The following is a 20569-nucleotide window of genomic DNA, read 5'->3' as shown; positions in this document are numbered from 1 at the left end:
TTTTCACGAGACCACGAAACAGGAAGGGCAACAGATTGACACCATCATAAGAGGGGCATACAAAACGGCGCTTAATATTCCGCCCAGCACCTCAACAGAAAAACTTCACGCTCTTAGCCTTTTCAACACATATTCCGAACTCCAGGAAGCAGTCCTCACATCAGTCAGACTCCAACAAAACACAAGCCAGCCACGCCCTCCTAAGGCAAGACAGCGGAAAACGAGCCCTGGATTCTCAATCAAAGTAGCTCCGGTACCAAAGCATATATTCAAAGATGTCCACACCAGCAGGCGCAAAGCAATTTCCTACCTACGCAAGCGACTTGCCATCTCAGCCGGCACACACAATGTATGTGGATGCCGAGGCGTACCTGGAACACAATAAATACGATACCGATAAAATGTTGTGGCGATAAATTTCGAATTCTCCCCGGTGCTCGCTGCCTCCATCATAGCCGACCCTCCAGTGGCAGCCGAAACCGCCGCCGTTGCACTTGCCATACGGCACTGCGACGCGCAAGAGCGCAGTGCTCATGTGATCACCGATTCACAGCAAGCCTGCCAAAACTTCCTGCGAGGACGCGTCCCAAGACACGTCGCTCGACTCATGGGTGCCCAACCCCTCAATAAACCACCACCAGATTACGTGGACCCTGGTCACTAGGGACTAGAGGGAAATGAAAGGGCGCACGCTTTAGCTCGAGCAGCAATCAACTGAGCAGGGCCTTCCAGCACATTCCAATTCATCCCTATTCCCTCCACGTACAGAACGCTTAAGTCTGTTTCACATGCAAGCGAAAATGCTAGCGAATCCTGCCGCAGTGGCGGAAAAATCTGTTTCGAGTCGCGAGGTACCAACAAGTTGGAAATTTTCACTGCGATGCGCCGCTCAATCGCTTGCATTTTCGTGGGGATGCAGGGCAAAACCGAACCACTTACAGACGCAGTACATGTCATTTGAGCGGTGGGAGGCAATGTTGACAAGTGATCGTCTCGAGGACCAAAGAGCCCTCATAAAACAGGTCCGTCTGACAACTCAAGCCAGCGGAACCCTGGAATGAGGACCCCACCCACAAGCCTCAAGAAACAGTCCTGTGATTTTATTAAAGTTTACCTACCTACCTATTTACACGTCCCAGCCATAGTTCAGTTGACGAAACTGAAACTGCACAAGAAATAAAAAATTTAGCAGTTGTAGGCGAATACCACTATGCGTGCTGTATTTGGTTTAATGGCGCATAAGCAACTAAGGCTATCATGCGCTAATACCACTATGCATTCCTCTTATGCATCATTACAGAGAAGGAAATACGCAACTGAAATTAGGTGTTTATAGTCCTTTAAGGAGGTGGAAAACTAATGCGACAAATCATGGTCTATGGCAGGTTTACGCAATATGTTTTGCCGCAGATTAGCATAGCTGGAAACCTATAGAGACTGAAAATTGCAGACTAGAAGATGCAAGATTATGAGCAGGCAACATTATACAAGGGCCCGCAGAAAAACAAGCTGGAAGGCGTTGAGCAGGGAGCGAAATCTTTTCTACCATGTTCCTGATGATGTTTCAAGTCCCGTTTAAAACCCAAGCATTGCACTTTCAGAAGCTAGAAGAGACAAAGCAGGCATGCACAAGAAAAACCATATAACAATGCTTGCAGGGGAGAAACAAAGAATGTACATAGAGAATTCGAGAAGCACTAGTCATTCCATAGGCGGTACAATGCAGCAAACATGCAACAGTTACAAGTATTTTGTAGTTGTCAAAGTCCAATTGCCTTCTGCTAGGGAGCAATTATCATTAACACCAACCGCCGCGGTGGCCGAGTGGTTATGGCGCTCAGCTGCTGAACCAAAAGGTTGGGTTCGATCCTGGCTTTGGTGGTTGCATTTCTATGGAGGCAAAATGCTAGAGGGCCGTGTACTGTGCGATGTCATTGAAAGTTAATGAACACCAGGTGGTTGAAATTTCTGGAGACCTTCACTGTGGCGTCCCTCATAGCCCAAGTCACTTTGAAACGTTAAAACTCTCATGAACTAAAACCAAAGAAAAATTCATCCTGGTCCGGGAATGAACCCGGGACTACAGCCTGTTCAGACACACTACCTAAGCTAACCAGGACAGCTAGCTTAGATGGTACAGAGACTGCCCTGAAAAGGCGGTGGATCACGATGAGGAATTACTCCCAACCGAAACAACACGGGGGTTTCCGCTAAATAAATTGGGATAGGGTCGTTCCCACTTTGAATCGATCAATTTGGTCTCGCTCAACCACCTGCTAGCAGTCTTGGCTAGCTTAGCTGTGGAAGAGCAACTGTCATACGGACAGGAGGTGGTCCTGGATTCTATCCCCAGATCAGGACAAATTTTTCCAACTACAAAGCTTCAGAGAATGCTGTTTGGTTTTCCTTTGTAGCTGTATAATAAAAAAAGTAAACTGGTCTTGAGGAAAGGAAGGGCGCAATTGTCTCACTTCAATTGTGCCGTGAGGGAGTTCCATGTCGATGCTATTTTACTGCCGATATTTGTCACTACAATATCTGAGAACTTTTTTCACCCTGTCACGTGCATTCATTTCACCAGCAGCACTGTCACCGCACAGTGCCAATAGGTTAATGCCTCTATCAGTACTGAACAAGTGTTGGCATAAGGAGCTCTTGGTCATGATCAAGAGCTTGGCTCAACACACTGTAGACGAAATTGACCTCACTTCAGTTACCAGAGCTTAGTCGAAAAATATCGGCCCCGAGCACAACAGCTGTAGTACACACATTAGCATCCCTGTTATTTTCGAATGCAAAAATAAGATTCCAGTCTTGAGAACTTGCACAGAAAAATGGTTTGCACCGAGGGTAAAAGCGAAACACCAGAGTTACCACCCAACATCCTCCTGCAAAAATTTTCACATCTCTTTACCGTGTGCAGCACTAGATATTGGCAAATAAAAACCAGTCTTATACCCCTGTCACACGGTCACTTGTAAGGCCTTAGAAATTAAGGTCCTTTGCCCCAAAGGTGCGTGACGCGCATCTACACGGCAAAGCGTCGAGACCTTTGCGATAAAGGTCCGTAGCAATAAAGGCGGCCGTCAGCGGCCTTAAAGTTGCTTAAAGGAGCAACCCAGACGGCAGCACCAGCTAGCGAGCTCAAAGAATAAAAAATTGACGAAATTTTTAGTTTTGAAACCGTAAAAAAAGTATCTAATTTATCTTATTTAATGGTTAATTTTGCGTTGCAGTGCACTTAATTGGAGAGGAGGCTATGACTAAAGACATCCACACTGCTAAGAAAGGACTAACGCTTTTCAGCAGCCGCATCGACACACAAGTGCTTGCGCATCTCGCTTTGCTGTTTTTTCTTCGTTTGCTCTTTGTTGTGTGCGTTTTGAGTTTGCTTGTGTGCACAGACACAAGCAACAAAGCACGCTTCTCGAACACGACGAGGAGCCGAACGGAAAAGTGCGCCTACCATGGTTGGACCCAGAACGATGAAAAAAAAAAAAACTTGTTTCAAAATATCCGTTTCTCACCGTCAGAATGCTCGTTTATTATCGTGATAGCTACTTTTTCCAACGGAAGCACTCTTAGCTGAAGTGCTACCGTCTGCTTTAATGTCATAATGTTACTAGCGCCGCTGCACACATAGCGGCAACTTTTGGCATTCACGGAGGCCACGTTCAAGCTCCTTTGGATTTGCCGTGTAGCAGTGTCGCTGCTCCTTTTCGGTTTTCCTCCTTTAGTGCAATAAGACAACTTTACGGCAAAGGTCGAGAAGAAGTCCCGTGTGACAGGGGTATTAGTTTTCTATGTGAACTCCTACACCAGAGTGAGCCAGAGAAAAAAAAAAAAAAGAATACAGGCAGAGACTACGCTGCAGTAACATACTGCTTAGTCTGCAACTATACTCAGTTTCATACATCAGGTACAATGCTGTGAAAGGTACGGTAGTAGTCCGGATGGGAAAATAAAGGGAGGTGTGTTACTCCGTGCTTGTTCTATGCCCGAGTGGTCTACAACACGAGAAAGCGACAGCGTGCTGTCAGCAATAACAGTGCATTTAATCAAGTTGATGACAAATGTGTCATGTGGTAAGCCTACAGGCAAAGTATTTACTAAGTTTCGCTAAGTTTGCTAATGACACCAGCCTGCTGAACCAAAGTAGCACAAGAAAATGCCCGGAGCGGCAAATGCGGTGCGCTTTATTTCCTGATGATGTCTTTAACGGTTGGACTTCGCCACACGCTCAAGCTCATCCTTCTTCTTGATGGCGTAGCTGTTGGACGAACCCTGCAAGACAAAGGTTGAATATGCTTTTAGTTAAACTGTAGCAACATGCTAGTACCCCCAAGGAGGCGGGAAATTGTATCATGAAAACTAATCCAAAACCATAAATGACCTACAGTGCACATTGTAGGCAATTAATGTGCTACTATTTCAGGCTGTCTTCCATGGTAACCCAAAATGACTTGCTAAGCACACAAAAAAAAATCCAAGTGACCACAATCAAAGCCTGTGTTCAGTGTGCACATGCACAAATGAAATAGGACCATGATAAAATCAGCCAGGTCTAAACAGACCAATTGGTTTCCATGTGTCCTTAAGGGGAGATGCGGGTCTTAGAATGGCCAAAAATGACCAAAAAATCAGTTTTGAGAAAAATGCATTTTCGAAATGTTGGCACTTTCAAGCACCTGCCCTCAAACTGCAACCTCCTTCGTTGCAGCCATGAAAAGGACCAGAGAAAGCTGCAGAAAACAACAGCCTTTCTGAGCAATAATGCAGAAAAAAAAAAAGGTCTCTCTAGGAGGCACAGTGGAGACAGGTCTCCAGACTACAGCCCCGGACAGGTGCAAATCATCATGGACGAGAACTGTTTAGTTACTGAGGTTTTGCAGGCCTCCTGGAATAACTGTCAACACTAATAAAGTATTGTCACTGTCTTCACTAGATTTCAAGCTAACAAATTTTGTCTGAATTCCTAATATTGCATATGCCATCTTCACCTTGGGTTGTCTGTGATATCTTCAATTTTAGTTGCCATATTTAGAATCCGAAGACTGCTTTGGAAATGGGAAGAACATTCATTTTTGGTGAGAAATATCACAGTGAAGCTACCGACCGTTCATCTTATATAACTAGGGGTGTGCGAATATTCGAAATTTCAAATATGATTATTTTTTTCAAATATTAGAGATTTTTTGTCCAAGACAGAACTTTGTCTTACACGAAAAAGAGCAGTAATAGTGAATTGTCTTCTGCTACAAAATATGGCCCAACAAAACCCAAGTTATGGAAACTTTTCTGGCAACTCGATTTGTACCCAAATTTCAGCTAAAAAAATATTGAGCCAGATTTATACCTGAAAATGAAGGGCCCTAACATTATCATTCCTGCAGCAGCATAGCTCAACACCATGAAATAATGTCGTGACAATTTCAAGAGGGCTATGCAGTGGTAAATGATTAACCTTTGCCGCATTGATGAGCTCATCCGCCAAGCACTCTGCAATGGTCTTGATGTTACGGAAGGCGCTCTCGCGGGCACCCGTGCACAGCAGCCAGATGGCCTGGTTCACTCGGCGCAGGGGTGACACATCAACAGCCTGACGACGCACTGTGCCAGCACGGCCAATACGTGTGGAATCCTCACGTGGACCGCTGTTGATGATGGCATTCACCACCACCTGCAATGGGTTCTGCACACACACGCAAACAAAAGCACAAACCCACCATTAGCATTCACACTGCATAGACCAGCACAACCTTACACCATGTGACATCTCAAGCGAACTCAAAACACACAACAGCAGCCTACCCTACTTTCATGCAGCACATGGCCTCTAAATACACATTGCTGAAGGACAAGCAATGTAATTCTTACGTTCACACATAAAAACAACTGTCTCTCCAGTCTTAGTCTGCAAGTAGAAATAGCACTTGTAAAACCAATGCTAAGCCTTCCAGTGAGGCAGACGCTAGCTAAGGGCAAGGCAAAGCAGCAAGGCTTTACAATGCTTTTCTGACTGGGAGCTGTTGCAGCACTTAACGGAGTGCAGCAACAATGCACACAAGTCCATGAGCAGCTGATGTAATTAATGCTAGTACCAAGCATTTAAAGGAAAAATGCAAGCTGAGTTTACGAGCTAAGAGCCACAAACACCACACCTCTCCAGTAAGCAGGTGAATGATCTCAAAAGAGTGCTTGACAATCTTGACAGCAAGCAGTTTCTTGCCGTTGTTGCGGCCGTGCATCATCATTGAGTTCGTCAGACGTTCCACAATGGGGCACTGGGCTTTACGGAACCTCTTCGATGCGTAACGTCCCGATGAGTGGGGCAAGTACTTGGCATGCTTCTCCTTGACTGCAATGTAGTCCTGCATGAAAATAGGAAGCGATCACAATCCTGTACCAGTGACCCATGACATGCATCACATCATTTTACAGCAAGCACAAGTTCCCCCCACTTCACTACCTAACCAGGACACTTTCGAAGCTTAACACCCAGACCATATACGTTAGTATTTACTTTATGACTTGGTCTGCGCGCACGACGTCGCGATCTTGAACCGGAAAAGGTATGCGCACGACGCAACCTTAGCGCCATCAGCAGCGGTGGCGGCGCGTGCTCGACGAAGACTGTTCGGGTTCGGCTGACGAGCCCTTGCCCCCTACTACAGCGCCAAACATGGCTCACAGACGGTCACGAAGACTGCTTTCTCGTCGTAGTCATGTTACTCAAATCGGCGGCCGGACGGCTCGGCGTTGTGTGCCGCCACCGCTGCCCATGCTGGCGATGTATACTGATCGGTCGCGGGTGCGGTCAGCGCCGTGATGCTCGCCCACTTCCTTGTGCACATCGAATTTTCCTTTTCAAACATGTTCGACCGCAGCAGCAGCGACTTACGAAAGCCGGATACATGCAAATTGAGTTTGGACCCGCCGGGCACGTACAGGAGTTTCGGTTATGACTTATGCCACACACTGCACTTTTACTTAATAGAAAGAAATAATTATTTTATTGCAAAAGCAATAATTCTCGCACTTTCGGCCCATCGGTGGTCGTGGCGCCTTCTTACACAGCTGCGCGTCACATGACCGTGTGACGTCACGCCAGACCGAGAGATGGGGCCCCAGCTCGCGGCATGGATGGTGGAGGCGAAGCCTTGCGCGCCGCTACCGAGAGAGGGCGCTCGCTGGTGTGACGTCACGCTAGGAGGATAAATGGGGCTACAGCTCGGCTCCTCGCAGTGGTCGGCGTGCTGCCTTGCGCTATATGTCGGATGATGTGTACAAGGCGAGGCTGGAACGATCTTCTGCGGCCAAGCGAGGGCGCCGTGCTGAAGAAACAGAAGAAGAACGAGAAGAACGGCGAGCTAAACAACGTGCGTATTCAGTAGCGTGGCGAGCACGCCGATCAACATCGCTTGATGCGGGTGCATCTACAAGTTCAGGGCCAAGTTTAATGAGTGGTGTTAACAGTAGCAAAATTATGGAGACAACCAGTAGTTCGGAGACAAGTTTCATGGATGCTCTTAATGAAGAAGAGACTATCATGGATGGTTCAAATGGTGACGATGCTGCATCTATGAATAGTATGGAACGCTACAACTTCAATAGAAGAAAGCACCGTGCTGAAGAAACGCTGAAAGAGAGAGTAGAGCGGCTTGCTAAAAGAAGAGTGCAGTATGCAGCCAAGAAGGGAGAATGCAAAGAGGCGAGACAAACGCAGAGAGCCCAAGAGAAGGAGGAGCACTTGAATAAGAATCGGGAGAAGTCTCTCATCACGGCCGAAACAGACAGTGACATTTTAACAAAGGGCAACCATGTCCACACCATCAGCCGAACCAAGACGCAGCCAAGGGTATTGCTTTCGCAATCTTCCAGGCTTAACCAAGCTAAGCCTTCAGCCAATTTTTGTTTCTTCTGATAAATTGCCGGAAAATTGTAGTTCTACTTTACCAGTTTCCTCGCATGCCTATGCTTTTTCATCGTGAACTACTAGAACTTATGTGAGTCTTCAAAACTTAAAAGCAGCACTTCACACATCGGCTCCACGATTCCTGGCAGGCAGCCACTTCGCCTAACAGAGAATGTAACACTGCTAGAAAAACAGTTATAAGCTGCTGTCGTACAGTCTATGACTGCTGTTAAATGTGATAAAGAGCACCAACCTAAGATCGAGTTCCGCGCGCGAGTCAGCCGGACGACGATTAGGGTCGCAGTATATTACTGTTGCAAGGCGTGTCAGTTCCGATTCTGAGCAATACGGCCCGACCACGGCGTTGCGGCGGCCGAGCCAAACATTCTTCAACAGTAAAGGGATGTCAGTTAATTCTGATTCGGGGCAATACGGCACGAGCACGGCGTTGTGCTATTCAGCGCAACTGTCACGAATCTCGCTGCCAGCAATTCGGGTACCCCCGTAAAAGCGGAAAAGAATTGCCACCACACATCGCTTTATTTACAGATTGCAACGCCAGCAGCAGCTCACGACGCCGCGCCAAGCAGTAGTACGTCCGGCCGCCGAGCCGGACATTCTTCGAGCGCGCGCCGCCGCCACCGCCGCTGACGGCGCTAAGGTCGCGTCGTGCGCATACCTTTTCCGGTTCAAGATCACGACGTCGTGCCCACAGACCGTCTTACTTTATTCAATAATATCGTCAAAAGACAAAGGCCTATGAGACGTTTACACTCAGTTCAAGGGAGGTGAGTGGATAATTCATAAAAGCATGTGACGCGGCAAACCGACCCTCCGTTCAAGGGAGGTGAGTGGATAATTCAGAAAAGCATGTGACGAGGCAAACCAACGCTGCTGCGTCCATACTACTTTTGACCATCCATACAGGCCTACGCAAGATTATTTCTAGGTCGTGAAGAGCACACTATAAACAAAATCAAAAAGCAGTATGAAGCGGCTAAGCACACTCGGAACGATGTACACAGATTTTACAGCATTAAACATACACTACGCAGAGAAACCTCCAGCCCCCGAGTTGGCCCGGAGATTTCTCAATGAACACACATATCGCCCTTACAGTGAGACCAATGTCGCTGACTTGAACATCGCTGGAGCTCCACCGCCCAAACAGCTTTGTCTCTAGTTGCTCCGTGGGTACAACTGCCACCGTCGTAGGGGCAGTATCCTCCCAGCAGTCCGTCATTTTGAGCTGTACGTACAAGCAAGAGCAAATCAACCGTGAAGCGCCAGCAACGTGGTCGGCTGCACGCCACTGGGAGGTAGCCGCTATCGCGGAAAAGTTTGTGCCGAAATAATTAACAACGCTGGCACCGTACCACAACAGATCTGATCAGCGAAAATGAAGCGGCAATATCGAGTGACACTCGCGAATGGCATTTTGTGGCGCAACCACGTTAGTGTCTTTGTGGCGCAACCACGTTAAACACGTTACTCACTTAGGCTTAAGAGCTGAAAGAATGCAGATTACACTTACTCCGTACGCAAAAAAACGCTACCGATCTTAACTACCGGTCCGTATACGCATTCTTTAACATTCAAGAAAGTTCATTTAACAATTCTGAACTAAAATACGAGACGAAACCATAACCCACACGTAAATAGGCGCGTACCGCGCAGACACATACCGCTCCCGACCGCGAAACGAGGCAGAAAGACCGGATCCCGCGCGGAGCCGACGAAGCTGCGCCGGGGTGGCCGGGGTGCTGCGATCGTGACCTTCCGGCGACATGTTTGTCCCCTGGTGGCGAAAAATTGAAGTGGTGGATTTGTCTAAATGCGGCTAATGCATGAATATCTCTGTTTCGATGCTTATTTGTCGACATCAGCATGCAAACTATGTATTTCGTATGCACGTTGAATTAAAAAAGCTAATGGCCTCCTTCGACTAATGGTATTCAAAATATGGGAAGAGCGAAAAGAATAAGGGAGAAAGTTTGGATTAAAAGAGGCCAACAGCGCTTGGATGCAAGAAATAATACATTAGGAAATATTATTATTGTTGTTCTTATTGTTGTTTAGAGAACGGCTAATTGCGTCCTTACTCAACAACTATATATATATATATATATATATATATATATATATATATATATATATATATATATATATATATATATATATATATATATATATATATATATATATATATATATATATATATATATATATTTGTTACTAGCATTTTAAAGGCGGTGTTTTTGTTCAACCACGAATATGTGAAATTTAAATGTTCGAACTATTAGGTGTTATGCATTGCCTAATCCTGACAAAAAACTAAGACTTACACTGCGTCTTTGCCATCCGGTTTGTCGCAGAGGCCACGGTAACGGTATGGGTAATATGAAGCCAGCTAAAGGAAATCGCACCAGAGCCGGCACTGCCGCTGCTGTCGAAAGAAGGTACAACCGCACACAAAGGCCGTTGCTTCTGAATTCCTTCGGTATAGTAAGCTCCAAAATATGCCGCAGAAACTAGTATTGTGCTCCAGGCTTCACTTGTCAGCAATTTCCCTTGTGCTATTTAGCTTTGGGAACATTTCAGTAACAGAGAAGGTGGCCGAAGATGACATGGCGTCGTCATGCACGTATGAGGTAAGTTCTTTCGTTTATTGTGAGGTGTTCGCCATACCATATTTAATTCTCCTAAAGCTCCAAACTAAAACACGTTCCTTTTTTTAAAAATATTTTGGTCGACTGAGAAACTAGAGCATATATCTCAACTGCTTCTAAAGTTCTATAGCCATACCTATAAAAATTACGCTGCATGAGACCCATTAAAGTTCAGGGTTTAGCCACAGTTTGCACAAGCTGTGCTTAAAGTCAAGAGGGTCTCAGGGGCTCTTAGATACCCCCACCAATATTGGCAAGGGAACTGAGACCCCCCCGTGCTAGAATGTAGGGCCTGTATGAATCCGAAGCAAGCAACCATTTTTCATTATTCTTGTCAGTAGTGGTCGAAACATTTCTTCTGCATCGTTTCTATAATTTCGTTGTGATTTTTAGTCAGATTCATTAATATGTTTTCTAAAACCCGAGACGGAGAAAAATACAAAGTTGGCAGCAATACACAAAGGGTTGAAAAAAAGGGAAACCCGTGCCCTCACACTACGAGTCAGTCCAGAGCTGACCGCTCAGCTCCAAGGCTAGGCAACAACGAGCACACTGGCAGAGCGCGGGGATCGTTTGTTTCAGGTCTGTGACTTAAACTGAGCAAACAATGACGTTCAAAAATAATTTCTCTCCTTCGCATAAAACGATGTGTAAAATAGGCCGTCATGCAGCCGCTTTCTCTCTCTCCCTCTTTATTTCCCCCTCCACCTGTGCCCGAATCACTAGAGACCTCCCTTTGATGCAGCCAGACATTAAGCACTGAGCAAAAGCTGATTCGAAGAATTTTAAAAAAATCCGCAAGATGAACTTAGAGAACTGTAATAAGGCTAACTAGGCAAAAACTCCGCTGAAAAGAAATGTGGAGGAAGAAGCGTTATGTGATTGGGATAAATGTTTTGGGAGATGTTACGATGAAGCCAGGGTCTTCACCTGTAATTTGCATGGTGCAAACGAAATCACGCGGAGAGGGTGACGAGACCCGTGTGGAGAGGATTTCCGGAATGTTTTCTTTGTTTCTTTTGTTTTCTTAGCCAAGTCCTGGGTTCGAGGCTGTGCCGAACCTTCAGGGGCTCTGGCTACCTTGTATTAGGGCTTCATTGGTTAGCGAAGACTAGGGCGGGCCTTCAAACATTACCCCCTAAATTATTTATTTGTGTAACATATAGAAATAGAAGAATCACCTTTAGACACCAGTCTTGCCTGGTCTAGCTAGAGGCTCCGTGTTTGGCATGCACCTTTATAAACACCTAGGTTTTAACCTTTTGTCGATAAGTAAAGTCATGTAGTGTGCTTCTTTGTGTGAGATCAATTCTTTTACGTTAGTTAGAGTCATTGAATTTGTTTTCAACCTTGTATATTCATGTAAATATATTTCTTCGTTTAATCATCATCTATACGTCATCGATCGTCTCCTCCTTTATCACCGCCGAACAACCACGTTTGGAGAGGCCTGAGCCCCTCCGAAGAAATAAGGCAACGAATTATAATTAAATTTACTGGTACGATGAATGAAGAAAGCAACGGTCATTTGGTACCCGAGTTTTCTTTCCGCAGAGCTGCTTCGTGGGAAGGCCGGACATGCTGAACGTGCATGTTGTGTGCCACAGTCACAACGACGTAGGCTGGACTCAGACGCCGGACGTCATCTACAGCGAATGTGAGGGCAGCTGAAAGTGCACTCGTTTTTGGCGCCTAATTATGAGCATGACGCATAAGAAACGCTGAACTGTGTATGAAATAGTGTTTTTTTTTTTAATTTCTAGTTAATACATTTCACGTTGCCATCTACACATGGCCATCATGCATGGTGGCGGCCAGTCGTGGCAACACATGGATGTGGTAACGTCAGCCTTCAGCCGCGTTGCATGAATTGCCAGTAGGGGGGCTCTCTTTTTGTTGCCTTACACTGCCTTACACGTGCCCGGATGAATAAACTGCGTGGCACTCGTCAGAGCGCCGTGAACGACAGTCTTATGTAATTGAAGCACGCATTATGAAATAAGCACGTAAGTTTTCAGAGGTTCTGTTTCTACGCATATCGCGCATGTGTGACATGCATATGATGACATAGTGCCTGGCCAAGAGGGGGACTCTATTCGCCCTTTTGCGTCTGCATATGGAAGCGTTACGATTAGGGGTGTGCGAATACTCGGAATTTTAAATATGAATAGAATATGTTTGATATTCGATTCCTATTCGTATTCGAGAAATTGATATTCGAGAATTTCCGAATATTCGAAAATTCCCGAATACTCGCCAGCGATCGTATACTTCGCAGACTTTCATAAATTTGAACGTGGCAAAGCCAGAATATCTGGGCAAATTAGCCGATGATCGAGTTAAAAATTCTAGGAAAATAATACAGAGGTCCTATTCCCTTTCTTCTCATTCGTTTTTTTCACGCGGACCGATCGCATTCCGACGCCGCTAGGCTTGACCACGCGAGAATTTCCGCAAGTGGGCTTTCCCACATATCACACGCGCTGCGAACAAGATGGCCGACAGCCCGCATCGAACAATCGCAATATAATAATAATAATAATTGGTTTTGGGGGAAAGGAAACGGCGCAGTATCTGTCTCATATATCGCTGGGCACCTGAAACCGCGCCGTAAGGCAAGGGATAAAGGAGGGAGTGAAAGAAGAAAAAGGTGCCGTAGGTGGAGGGCTCCGGAATAATTTCGACCAGCCGGGGATCTTTAACGTGCGCTGACATCGCACAGCACAAGGGCGCCTTAGCGTTCTTCCTCCATAAAAACGCAGCCGCCGTGGTCGGGTTCGAACCCGGGTACTCCGGATCAGTAGTCGAGCGCCCTAACCACTGAGCCACGCGGCGGGAACAATCGCAACTCGAAATCGCGCTTTTTTTAGTCCTTCCGTAATGCACTACATATTTAATGCCCACGTCCGAAGAATGCGCCCTTTCGCCTTCATAACTTTCCGACCGTGACCTCCGCCATCCCGTTTGTGAACTTCGCTATGCGGGAAAGCCTATTTGCGGAATGTCGCGGGAGCCTTTCTGAAGGGGCGCGTTCGAGTAGTTACAATAGTGCAAGCGATCCTGTAAAAATCTCGCCTATTGCATGGTGCATTGTGAACCCGCGCACCCTCTTTAGTGGGCGTAACGGCAGGCGTGACAACGATCGGAAGGCCCCTGTCGCTAGGTCGAAAAAATAGCCTGGCTGCGTAGCTTCGGTTTCTGAGCTTCGCCGCTGCCCCGCGGCAGCTGCAACTGTCGGCCCGCGCATTCGCCGGTAGTACAATCCAGCTCCGCGCGGCTTTATAATAATAATAATAATTGTTTTTGGGGAAAGGAAATGACGCAGTATCTGTCTCATATATCGTTGGACACCTGAACCGCGCCGTAAGGGAAGGGATAAGGGGAAGGGAGTGAAATAGGAAAGGAAGAATGAGGTGCCGTAGTGGAGGGCTCCGGAATAATTTCGACCGCCTGGGGATCCTTAACGTGCACTGTCATCGCACAGCACACGGGCGCCTTAGCGTTTTTCCTCCATAAAAACGCAGCCGCCGCGGTTTCGGACGCCGACTGGCGCGCGTCGCAGGTTATTTCTTTTTCCAGTTTAGAAACCGTCTCGCCGTTCCCCGGCCCCTTGCTTGTATTTGTGTTGCTCCTTCCGGCACACTAAAACGGGCGACTCGTCACGGGCTTACAGGTGTTAGTGTGATGGAGCCGCCTCATAAGGCTTTACTGCATCTTCGCATTTTCGGCGGTGTTGCTTTTTTTTTTTCGGGGGGGGGGGGGGGGACACGGTTAATTTTATAAACCGAGGCCTTCGGATGGAACCGGGCATTTCTTCGGGTCTCTTGAACTCCAAATGAATGAGGTTCTACTAGTCATGTGATTTTTTATTGCCAGTCTTGTGATTTTATGGATTTTGTTTTAACGTATCATTACAGTTTGGATACTGTTATGCTGTCCAGTCAAGTAGTATACACTTCTGTGCGCGTCATATATTTTTTATCTAGTCAAGATTTCTAAACTAGTCCAGTTCTAGGCAGTCTAGTTTTATTTTAGTTGGAAAGACCACGCACTATTAAAAAAAATATAAAGGCAGCAACATTTTCTTGTTTATCATTTTCCGATTTTTTTTTTGTACTGAACAGATATTTGATATTCGATTCGATATTCGAAGCCATTTTTTCTTCATATTCGTATTAATAATAATAATAATTGGTTTTGGGGGGAAAGGAAATGACGCAGTATCTGTCTCATATATCGTTGGACACCTGAACCGCGCCGTAAGGGAAGGGATAAGGGAGGGAGTGAAGAAGAAGAAGGAAGAATGAGGTGCCGTAGTGGAGGGCTCCGGAATAATTTCGACCACCTGGGGATCTTTAACGTGCACTGACATCGCACAGCAAACGGGCGCCTTAGCGTTTTTCCTCCACAAGAACGCAGCCGCCGCGGTCGGGTTCGAACCCAGGAACTCCGGATCAGTAGTCGAGCGCCCTAACCACTGAGCCACCGCGGCGGGGCATAATGGTATTCGAAATTTCAATATTCGCACACCCCTAGTACGATGTGTCAACAGCAACAGCAGCGGCGGGAGCAGCGAAAGATCGCTCAATGGCACGGTGGTACCGACAGACGTGCAGGACATCTACAGTTCCGTGACAGACGCCCTGCACAAGAGTCGCGACCGCAAGTACGTGTCGGCCGAGACGGCCTTCTTCGAGCGATGGTGGCAGGAGCAGCTGCCACCGCGGCGAACCAGCGTGCGCAAGCTCATCCAGCAGGGTGAGCCGCCTTCCGCACGTGCTTGTCCCCATGGTCCTACCTATACCTTTTACTCCATTTCAACCGTGTCGTGGCTTGCTGCCCGGCACCATGACAGAATGTGCTGCTGCTGTCTTCAATTCAGGGCAGCTGGAGTTTGTGGGCGGCGGCTGGGTGCAGAGCGACGAGGCGACCACGCATTATTCGGCGATCGTGGACCAGATGACGCTGGGACTGCGCTGGCTCAACGACACATTCGGAGAGTGCGGCCGGCCCCGGGTAGCCTGGCAGATCGACCCGTACGGCCACTCCCTCGTGGAAAACGCCGCCCTCCTTCGCCCAGGTACGGACACACTCGCTCACGTGCATGCCTGTCACTTGATCCTGCACGGCATCCCCCGGCTCGCTCACCTTGTGACTATAGCTGGGACATCTAATAGATGGCGTTGACATACTTTTTTCTTTGTTCCTGGTGGTAACTAAACCTCAGACTGTAGATACTGCATACTCGCCGCGGTGGCTCAGTGGTTAGAGCGCTCGGCTACTGATCCGGAGTTCCCGGGTTCGAACCCGACCGCGGCAGCTGCGTTTTTATGGAGGCAAAACGCTAAGGCGCCCGTGTGCTGTGCGATGTCAGTGCACGTTAAAAATCCCCAGGTGGTCGAAATTATTCCGGAGCCCTCCACTACGGCACCCCTTTCTTCCTTTCTTCTTTCACTCCCTCCTTTATCCCTTCCCTTACTGCGCGGTTCAGGTGTCCAACGATATATGGGACAGATACTGCGCCATTTCCTTTTCCCAAAAACCACCGCCACATACTGCATTGCTTTCAAGACTAGTCAGCGTTGTGTGTGTGTACGAACATGGCAGAGGGGCAAGGTCCCCTGTTAGGCAAGTACCCGTACTGATTCATGGCGGGCAAGCGAGACTTCGAGCAGTTTATCGCTCTTTCTTTCATTTATGAATAATAATAATAATTGTTTTTTTGGGGGAAAGGAAATGGTGGAGTATCTGTCTCATATATCGTTGGACACCTGAACTGCGCCGTAAGGGAAGGGATGAGAGAGGGAGTGAAAGAAGAAAGGAAGAATTAGGTGCCGTAGTGGAGGGCTCCGGAATAATTTTGACCACCTGGGGATCTTTAACGTGCACTGAAATCGCACAGAACACGGGCGCCTTAGCGTTTTTCATCCATACATTTCTTTGCACTTTTTGTGAATGCGCTACTTAATAATAATGATAATTGGTTTTTGGGGAAAGGAAATGGCGCAGTATCTGTCTCATATATCGTTGGACACCTGAACCGCGCCGTAAGGGAAGGGATAAAGGAGGGGGTGAAAGAAGAAAGGAAGAAGGAGGTGCCGTAGTGGAGGGCTCCGGAATAATTTCGACCACCTGGGGATCTTTAACGTGCACTGACATCGCACAGCACACGGGCGCGTTAGCGTTTTTCTCTCCATAAAAACGCAGCCGCCGCGGTCGGGTTCGAACCCGGGAACTCCGGATCAGTAGTCGAGCGCCCTAACCACCGGCGGGGAACCCTACTTGCTTCATCTTTGTTTACCGTCGTTTCCGTGCTTCGAAGAAAGGCTCAAAAGATTTGATGGTCTGAAGAAAGCAGCTTTCATGTCTACCGAATGTGCCAACTTTACTCCGCAGTGGGCGCATAGGGCGCGCTAATTAGACGCGTTCTAGGAAATAAAGAAATGTGGGATAGAACGCATACTACTAATATATGCCACATCTGTGTGAAGTCTGGGGCTCTGGAGTCAGCTGGCTATAGCTGGGTAAATATTTGTGCTTAGACAGCACGTACTGTACATGCCTTTGCGCAGATGGGCTTCGACGCAGTTTTCCTAGGCCGTGTGCACGTGGCTGACAAAGAATACCGCCGCAAGCAACGCTCACTGGAGTTCCTCTGGAACGCCGACCGGAACATCGGTTTGTGCTTCCGATATTTACCGGCTTGTTTCGTTGCTATGCTTGTATGCACTTCAACAGGATAGATAAGCGGGCGAGTTGGTGATACATAATGCAAAAAAACAGCGCGAACAAACGGGGACTAGACGAAGAATACACAGGAACAAGCGCTGACTCTCAACTAAAGTTTAATCACAGGAAGCACACTTCTAAAAGGAAACAGAAAACGAAAAAAACACAAAATCAGAACGCATGTGTTACTATGTGATGTCCAGATATGCAACCTCACAGTCACGCAGGAGCAGGGATGGTTGGCTGACACATAATCTTGGTTTCTTTGTCATATTATACGCCTCGATAATTTCCCTGGTCAACTGGTCGGGGTGTTTGTACAAAATGTCAGTAAAATGCAAGGACGGAAAACATGATTGGCACTCTCGGCAATGATCAACTAGATTAGTGGAGCGATAGATTCTAATCGCTCCACTAATCTAGTTGATCATTGCCGAGAGTGTCAATCATGTTTTCCGTCCTTGCATTTTACTGACATTTTGTACAAACACCCCGACCAGTTGACCAGGGAAATTATCGAGGCGTATAACATGACAAAGAAACCAAGATTATGTGTCAGCCAACCATCCCTGCTCCTGCGTGACTGTGAGGTTGCATATCTGGACATCACATAGTAACACATGCGTTCTGATTTTGTGTTTTTTTCGTTTTCTGTTTCCTTTTATAAGTGTGCTTCCTGTGATTAAACTTTAGTTGAGAGTCAGCGCTTGTTCCTGTGTATTCTTCGTCTAGTCCCCGTTTGTTCGCGCTGTTTTTTGCATTTTGTATGCACTGCATGGCGCTTGCGACCGAATGCTCGTGCCCAGCCCCTTGAATCGCTTGTTAGAGGGGCAAATACAGCTTGAGTACTTCGGCACGGAGTCACTCGTGAAAAGTAAATGAAACAATCAAATGTAAGGAGCATTTTCGAAACAAACGAGTGTCTATTACGTGAGAATACCATGGTGAAATGTAAAGAGTACACAGAGTATTTTGAGTCTAAATCACTTGCATGGCGAGATTACACAAAAACGCACCGTCCTCGGCCTATATGCCCGGAAGTGTTTGCGGCTCGTGTTATCGCTGTCCTTCAGTTTCTCTCTTCGTTCCTGTGCGCGTCCCGGCAGCGTGAGCCACCCCCCCCACCCCCCCCCCCCTCCCCCAATTTCTCAGTTCTCTTAGCAGTGCAGTACTCTTCCTCGACTTGCATCCAGCAACCCTCCCCCCCCCCCCCCCCCCCCCCCCCCCCCCCCCCCCCCCCCCCTCCAAAAAAAAAGAAAAAACGTATCCTGGCTTTGTGCCTGGCAGACTCTAATCCTACTGTTTTACGATGATTAGACGCAAACGCAGCTGCGCACAAAATATTTCCGGCTACATCTGGCTGCGATGCGAACGGGGGTTTAATGCATTGCGCGCGTGCTGGGTCATACGTATACTCAACAATTCTGGACAAACGCATTTTTGAGCGTGAAACCGTTTATGAACGAAATTTTCTCATTTAATGTAATACTTTCACTATAACAATCAATACATCCGCAGATCGGCCGACGGCATTTTTGTATTTCTTTGCTATTAACGTTTTTTTTTTTATGTCAAAAGCATTCCCCATTGGTTTTCTGCGGCAGCTTTCTGTTCAATGCGAAACATTACAAAAAAATATAGATTTTGCTACTTATCAGAAGTATGGACCATTACCTTTATTATTTCAGTAACAGTGCCTTACAATTTTCCAATTTTCAAAATTTTTGTCCGAGAATGTTGGACATGTAGAGGCTGAGTCTGGTTTCAATGCGGCGGAAGCTTCGTCAATGTCTCCACAAAAATCCGCTATTGGCCGATAAAGAAAGAGAGAGAATCGCCGTGTCAAAGCCTGAAGATTCAAGGCACGAGCAGTCATCGGCGTAGGCATGTCTTGGGCTGTCCGGCGATATGACGAAGGGGTGCGGCTCGGAAGTTATCTCCTCACGCTTTCTCCGGCCCACGTTTACTCATATACAGGGTGCCCCAGCTAACTTCAGCCAGGGTTTAAAATACGCCGAGGCACTCTAAGACTACGCGACCAAATGCATGCTGCTGGCTATTGTATGGAGCATGTCACACTATTTTTTATATTGTGCTTAATTGCGTCATTAACCGATATTAATGAACCAATTTAACAAGCAACCGAGATAGGCGAAAAAGGTCAATGAGAAAGTTGTAGAACGGTCCGCAAAACTTCCGTTTGAACAGTTTTCAACTATCCACCTATTACGTACCAGCTTTTTTTCGCTGACTGCAAATGCCCGTGAAATAAAAAAAAAATACCACGTGACATGCCGCTTACACGCCGCGATTGCAGTGCTCTCAATTAAACGTTCCGGAAAGGAACTAACAGATATTTTAGCCCGGTGTATTGCCCCTTAAAAGGCGACAGGGCAGCGACGCAGCAGCTGGCTGTGCGATTTACGCCAGCGGAATACTACCCTCGCGGCCGGCCGCTTGATGATAGCGACGAGCAGACGCAGTGCTTATCGCTTGCGTTCGCGTGATCACACAGCCAGCCGCGTGCGTCGCAGCCGTGTCGCCTTTTAAGCAGCAGCACACCCGGCTAAATGAGCTGTTGGTTTGTTGGGCGGAACGTTTGAGAGCACTGCAGTCGTGGCGGCGCAAGCGGGCATGTAAGGTGGTATTTTTTGTATTTCGCGGGCATCTGCAGAGAGCGAAAAAAAAAAGCCGATACGTAGTAGTGGAAAGTTGTAAACTGTGCAATGGGACGTTCCGCGGACCGTTCTACAACTTTCCCATGGACTTTTTAGCCCATCTTCGTTGCTTGCGAAGTTGGTTAATTAATATCGACTAATTATGCAGTTCGGTCCGATACAAAGAAGTGTTCTTTGCTCCATACAATAGCAGTAACATGCAATGGGTCGCGCGCCGTCTTAGAGTGCCGAGGCATATTTTTAACCCTGGCTAAAATGATCTGGGGACGCCCTGTACAATCTTGGAGAATGTAAACAATTCACATGGTAAACAATTTCCCCATCGCCATGCAATGACCTAATAAATTACTCTGCATTAACCAACTTGCCAACAGTGGCAAACAAAGAAACATAGCCAGTGATGTTCCATGCGGTAACGAAAATTACCTTCAGTTAGACCGAAAAATCTGTATTTCAGTCCCTTCTCCTTTGCGCAAGCTTGAAAGCCTTGTCAATTTATGAAAAAGTGAAACAGTTTCGGTTATTAAATTCCCTCAAACTGTAAACATGTCCCTTTTCGCCAAATTTACCCATCCCCC

The 20569-nt window shown here is 47.0% G+C and overlaps 2 protein-coding genes across 3 annotated transcripts in view; one reads left to right on the top strand and one right to left on the bottom strand.

Annotated features, from left to right (window-relative positions):
* Positions 1-4169: 4169 nt before the first annotated feature.
* On the bottom strand, positions 4170-9717 carry LOC144114662 (uncharacterized). 2 transcript variants are annotated; one of them, XM_077648543.1, is made up of 5 exons: positions 9601-9717; positions 9033-9164; positions 6162-6371; positions 5465-5692; positions 4170-4284 (listed from the first exon to the last, which is right to left on the bottom strand). In XM_077648543.1, exons 2-5 carry the CDS (start codon positions 9156-9158, stop codon positions 4216-4218), a joined length of 633 nt encoding a protein of 210 aa, XP_077504669.1. In that variant the 5' UTR covers positions 9159-9164; positions 9601-9717; the 3' UTR covers positions 4170-4215. The 2 variants fall into 2 exon arrangements, with proteins under 2 accessions (XP_077504669.1, XP_077504668.1); XM_077648542.1 differs by having other exon boundaries at positions 9568-9655.
* Positions 9718-10212: 495 nt separating this feature from the next.
* The window catches only part of LOC144115817 (lysosomal alpha-mannosidase-like), a 58493-nt gene continuing 48136 nt past the window's right edge, over positions 10213-20569 (top strand). The window contains exons 1-5 of the mRNA XM_077650319.1: positions 10213-10566; positions 12139-12241; positions 15193-15342; positions 15467-15664; positions 17131-17262. Of these exons, the coding sequence (XP_077506445.1) occupies positions 10435-10566; positions 12139-12241; positions 15193-15342; positions 15467-15664; positions 17131-17262 (715 nt within the window). The 5' untranslated portion in view covers positions 10213-10434. The remainder of the gene's footprint in view (positions 10567-12138; positions 12242-15192; positions 15343-15466; positions 15665-17130; positions 17263-20569) is intronic.

The sequence above is a fragment of the Amblyomma americanum genome, chromosome 1 (genome assembly GCF_052857255.1).
Source record: "Amblyomma americanum isolate KBUSLIRL-KWMA chromosome 1, ASM5285725v1, whole genome shotgun sequence".
In the NCBI taxonomy this organism is placed as follows: domain Eukaryota; kingdom Metazoa; phylum Arthropoda; class Arachnida; order Ixodida; family Ixodidae; genus Amblyomma; species Amblyomma americanum.
The sequence above is the reverse complement of the archived record's forward strand: the minus strand, read 5'-3'. Positions and strand labels throughout refer to the sequence as shown.

Excerpts from the sequence above, each read along its gene's own strand:
- LOC144114662 (XM_077648543.1), bottom strand. The coding sequence starts at position 9,158 with ATGACGGACTGCTGGGAGGATACTGCCCCTACGACGGTGGCAGTTGTA. Across the intron at positions 6,372-9,032 it reads TCAGCGACATTGGTCTCACT|GACTACATTGCAGTCAAGGA; the intron begins GTAAGGGCGATA and ends ATTTTCATGCAG. Across the intron at positions 5,693-6,161 it reads TTCACCTGCTTACTGGAGAG|AACCCATTGCAGGTGGTGGT; the intron begins GTGTGGTGTTTG and ends GTGTGTGTGCAG.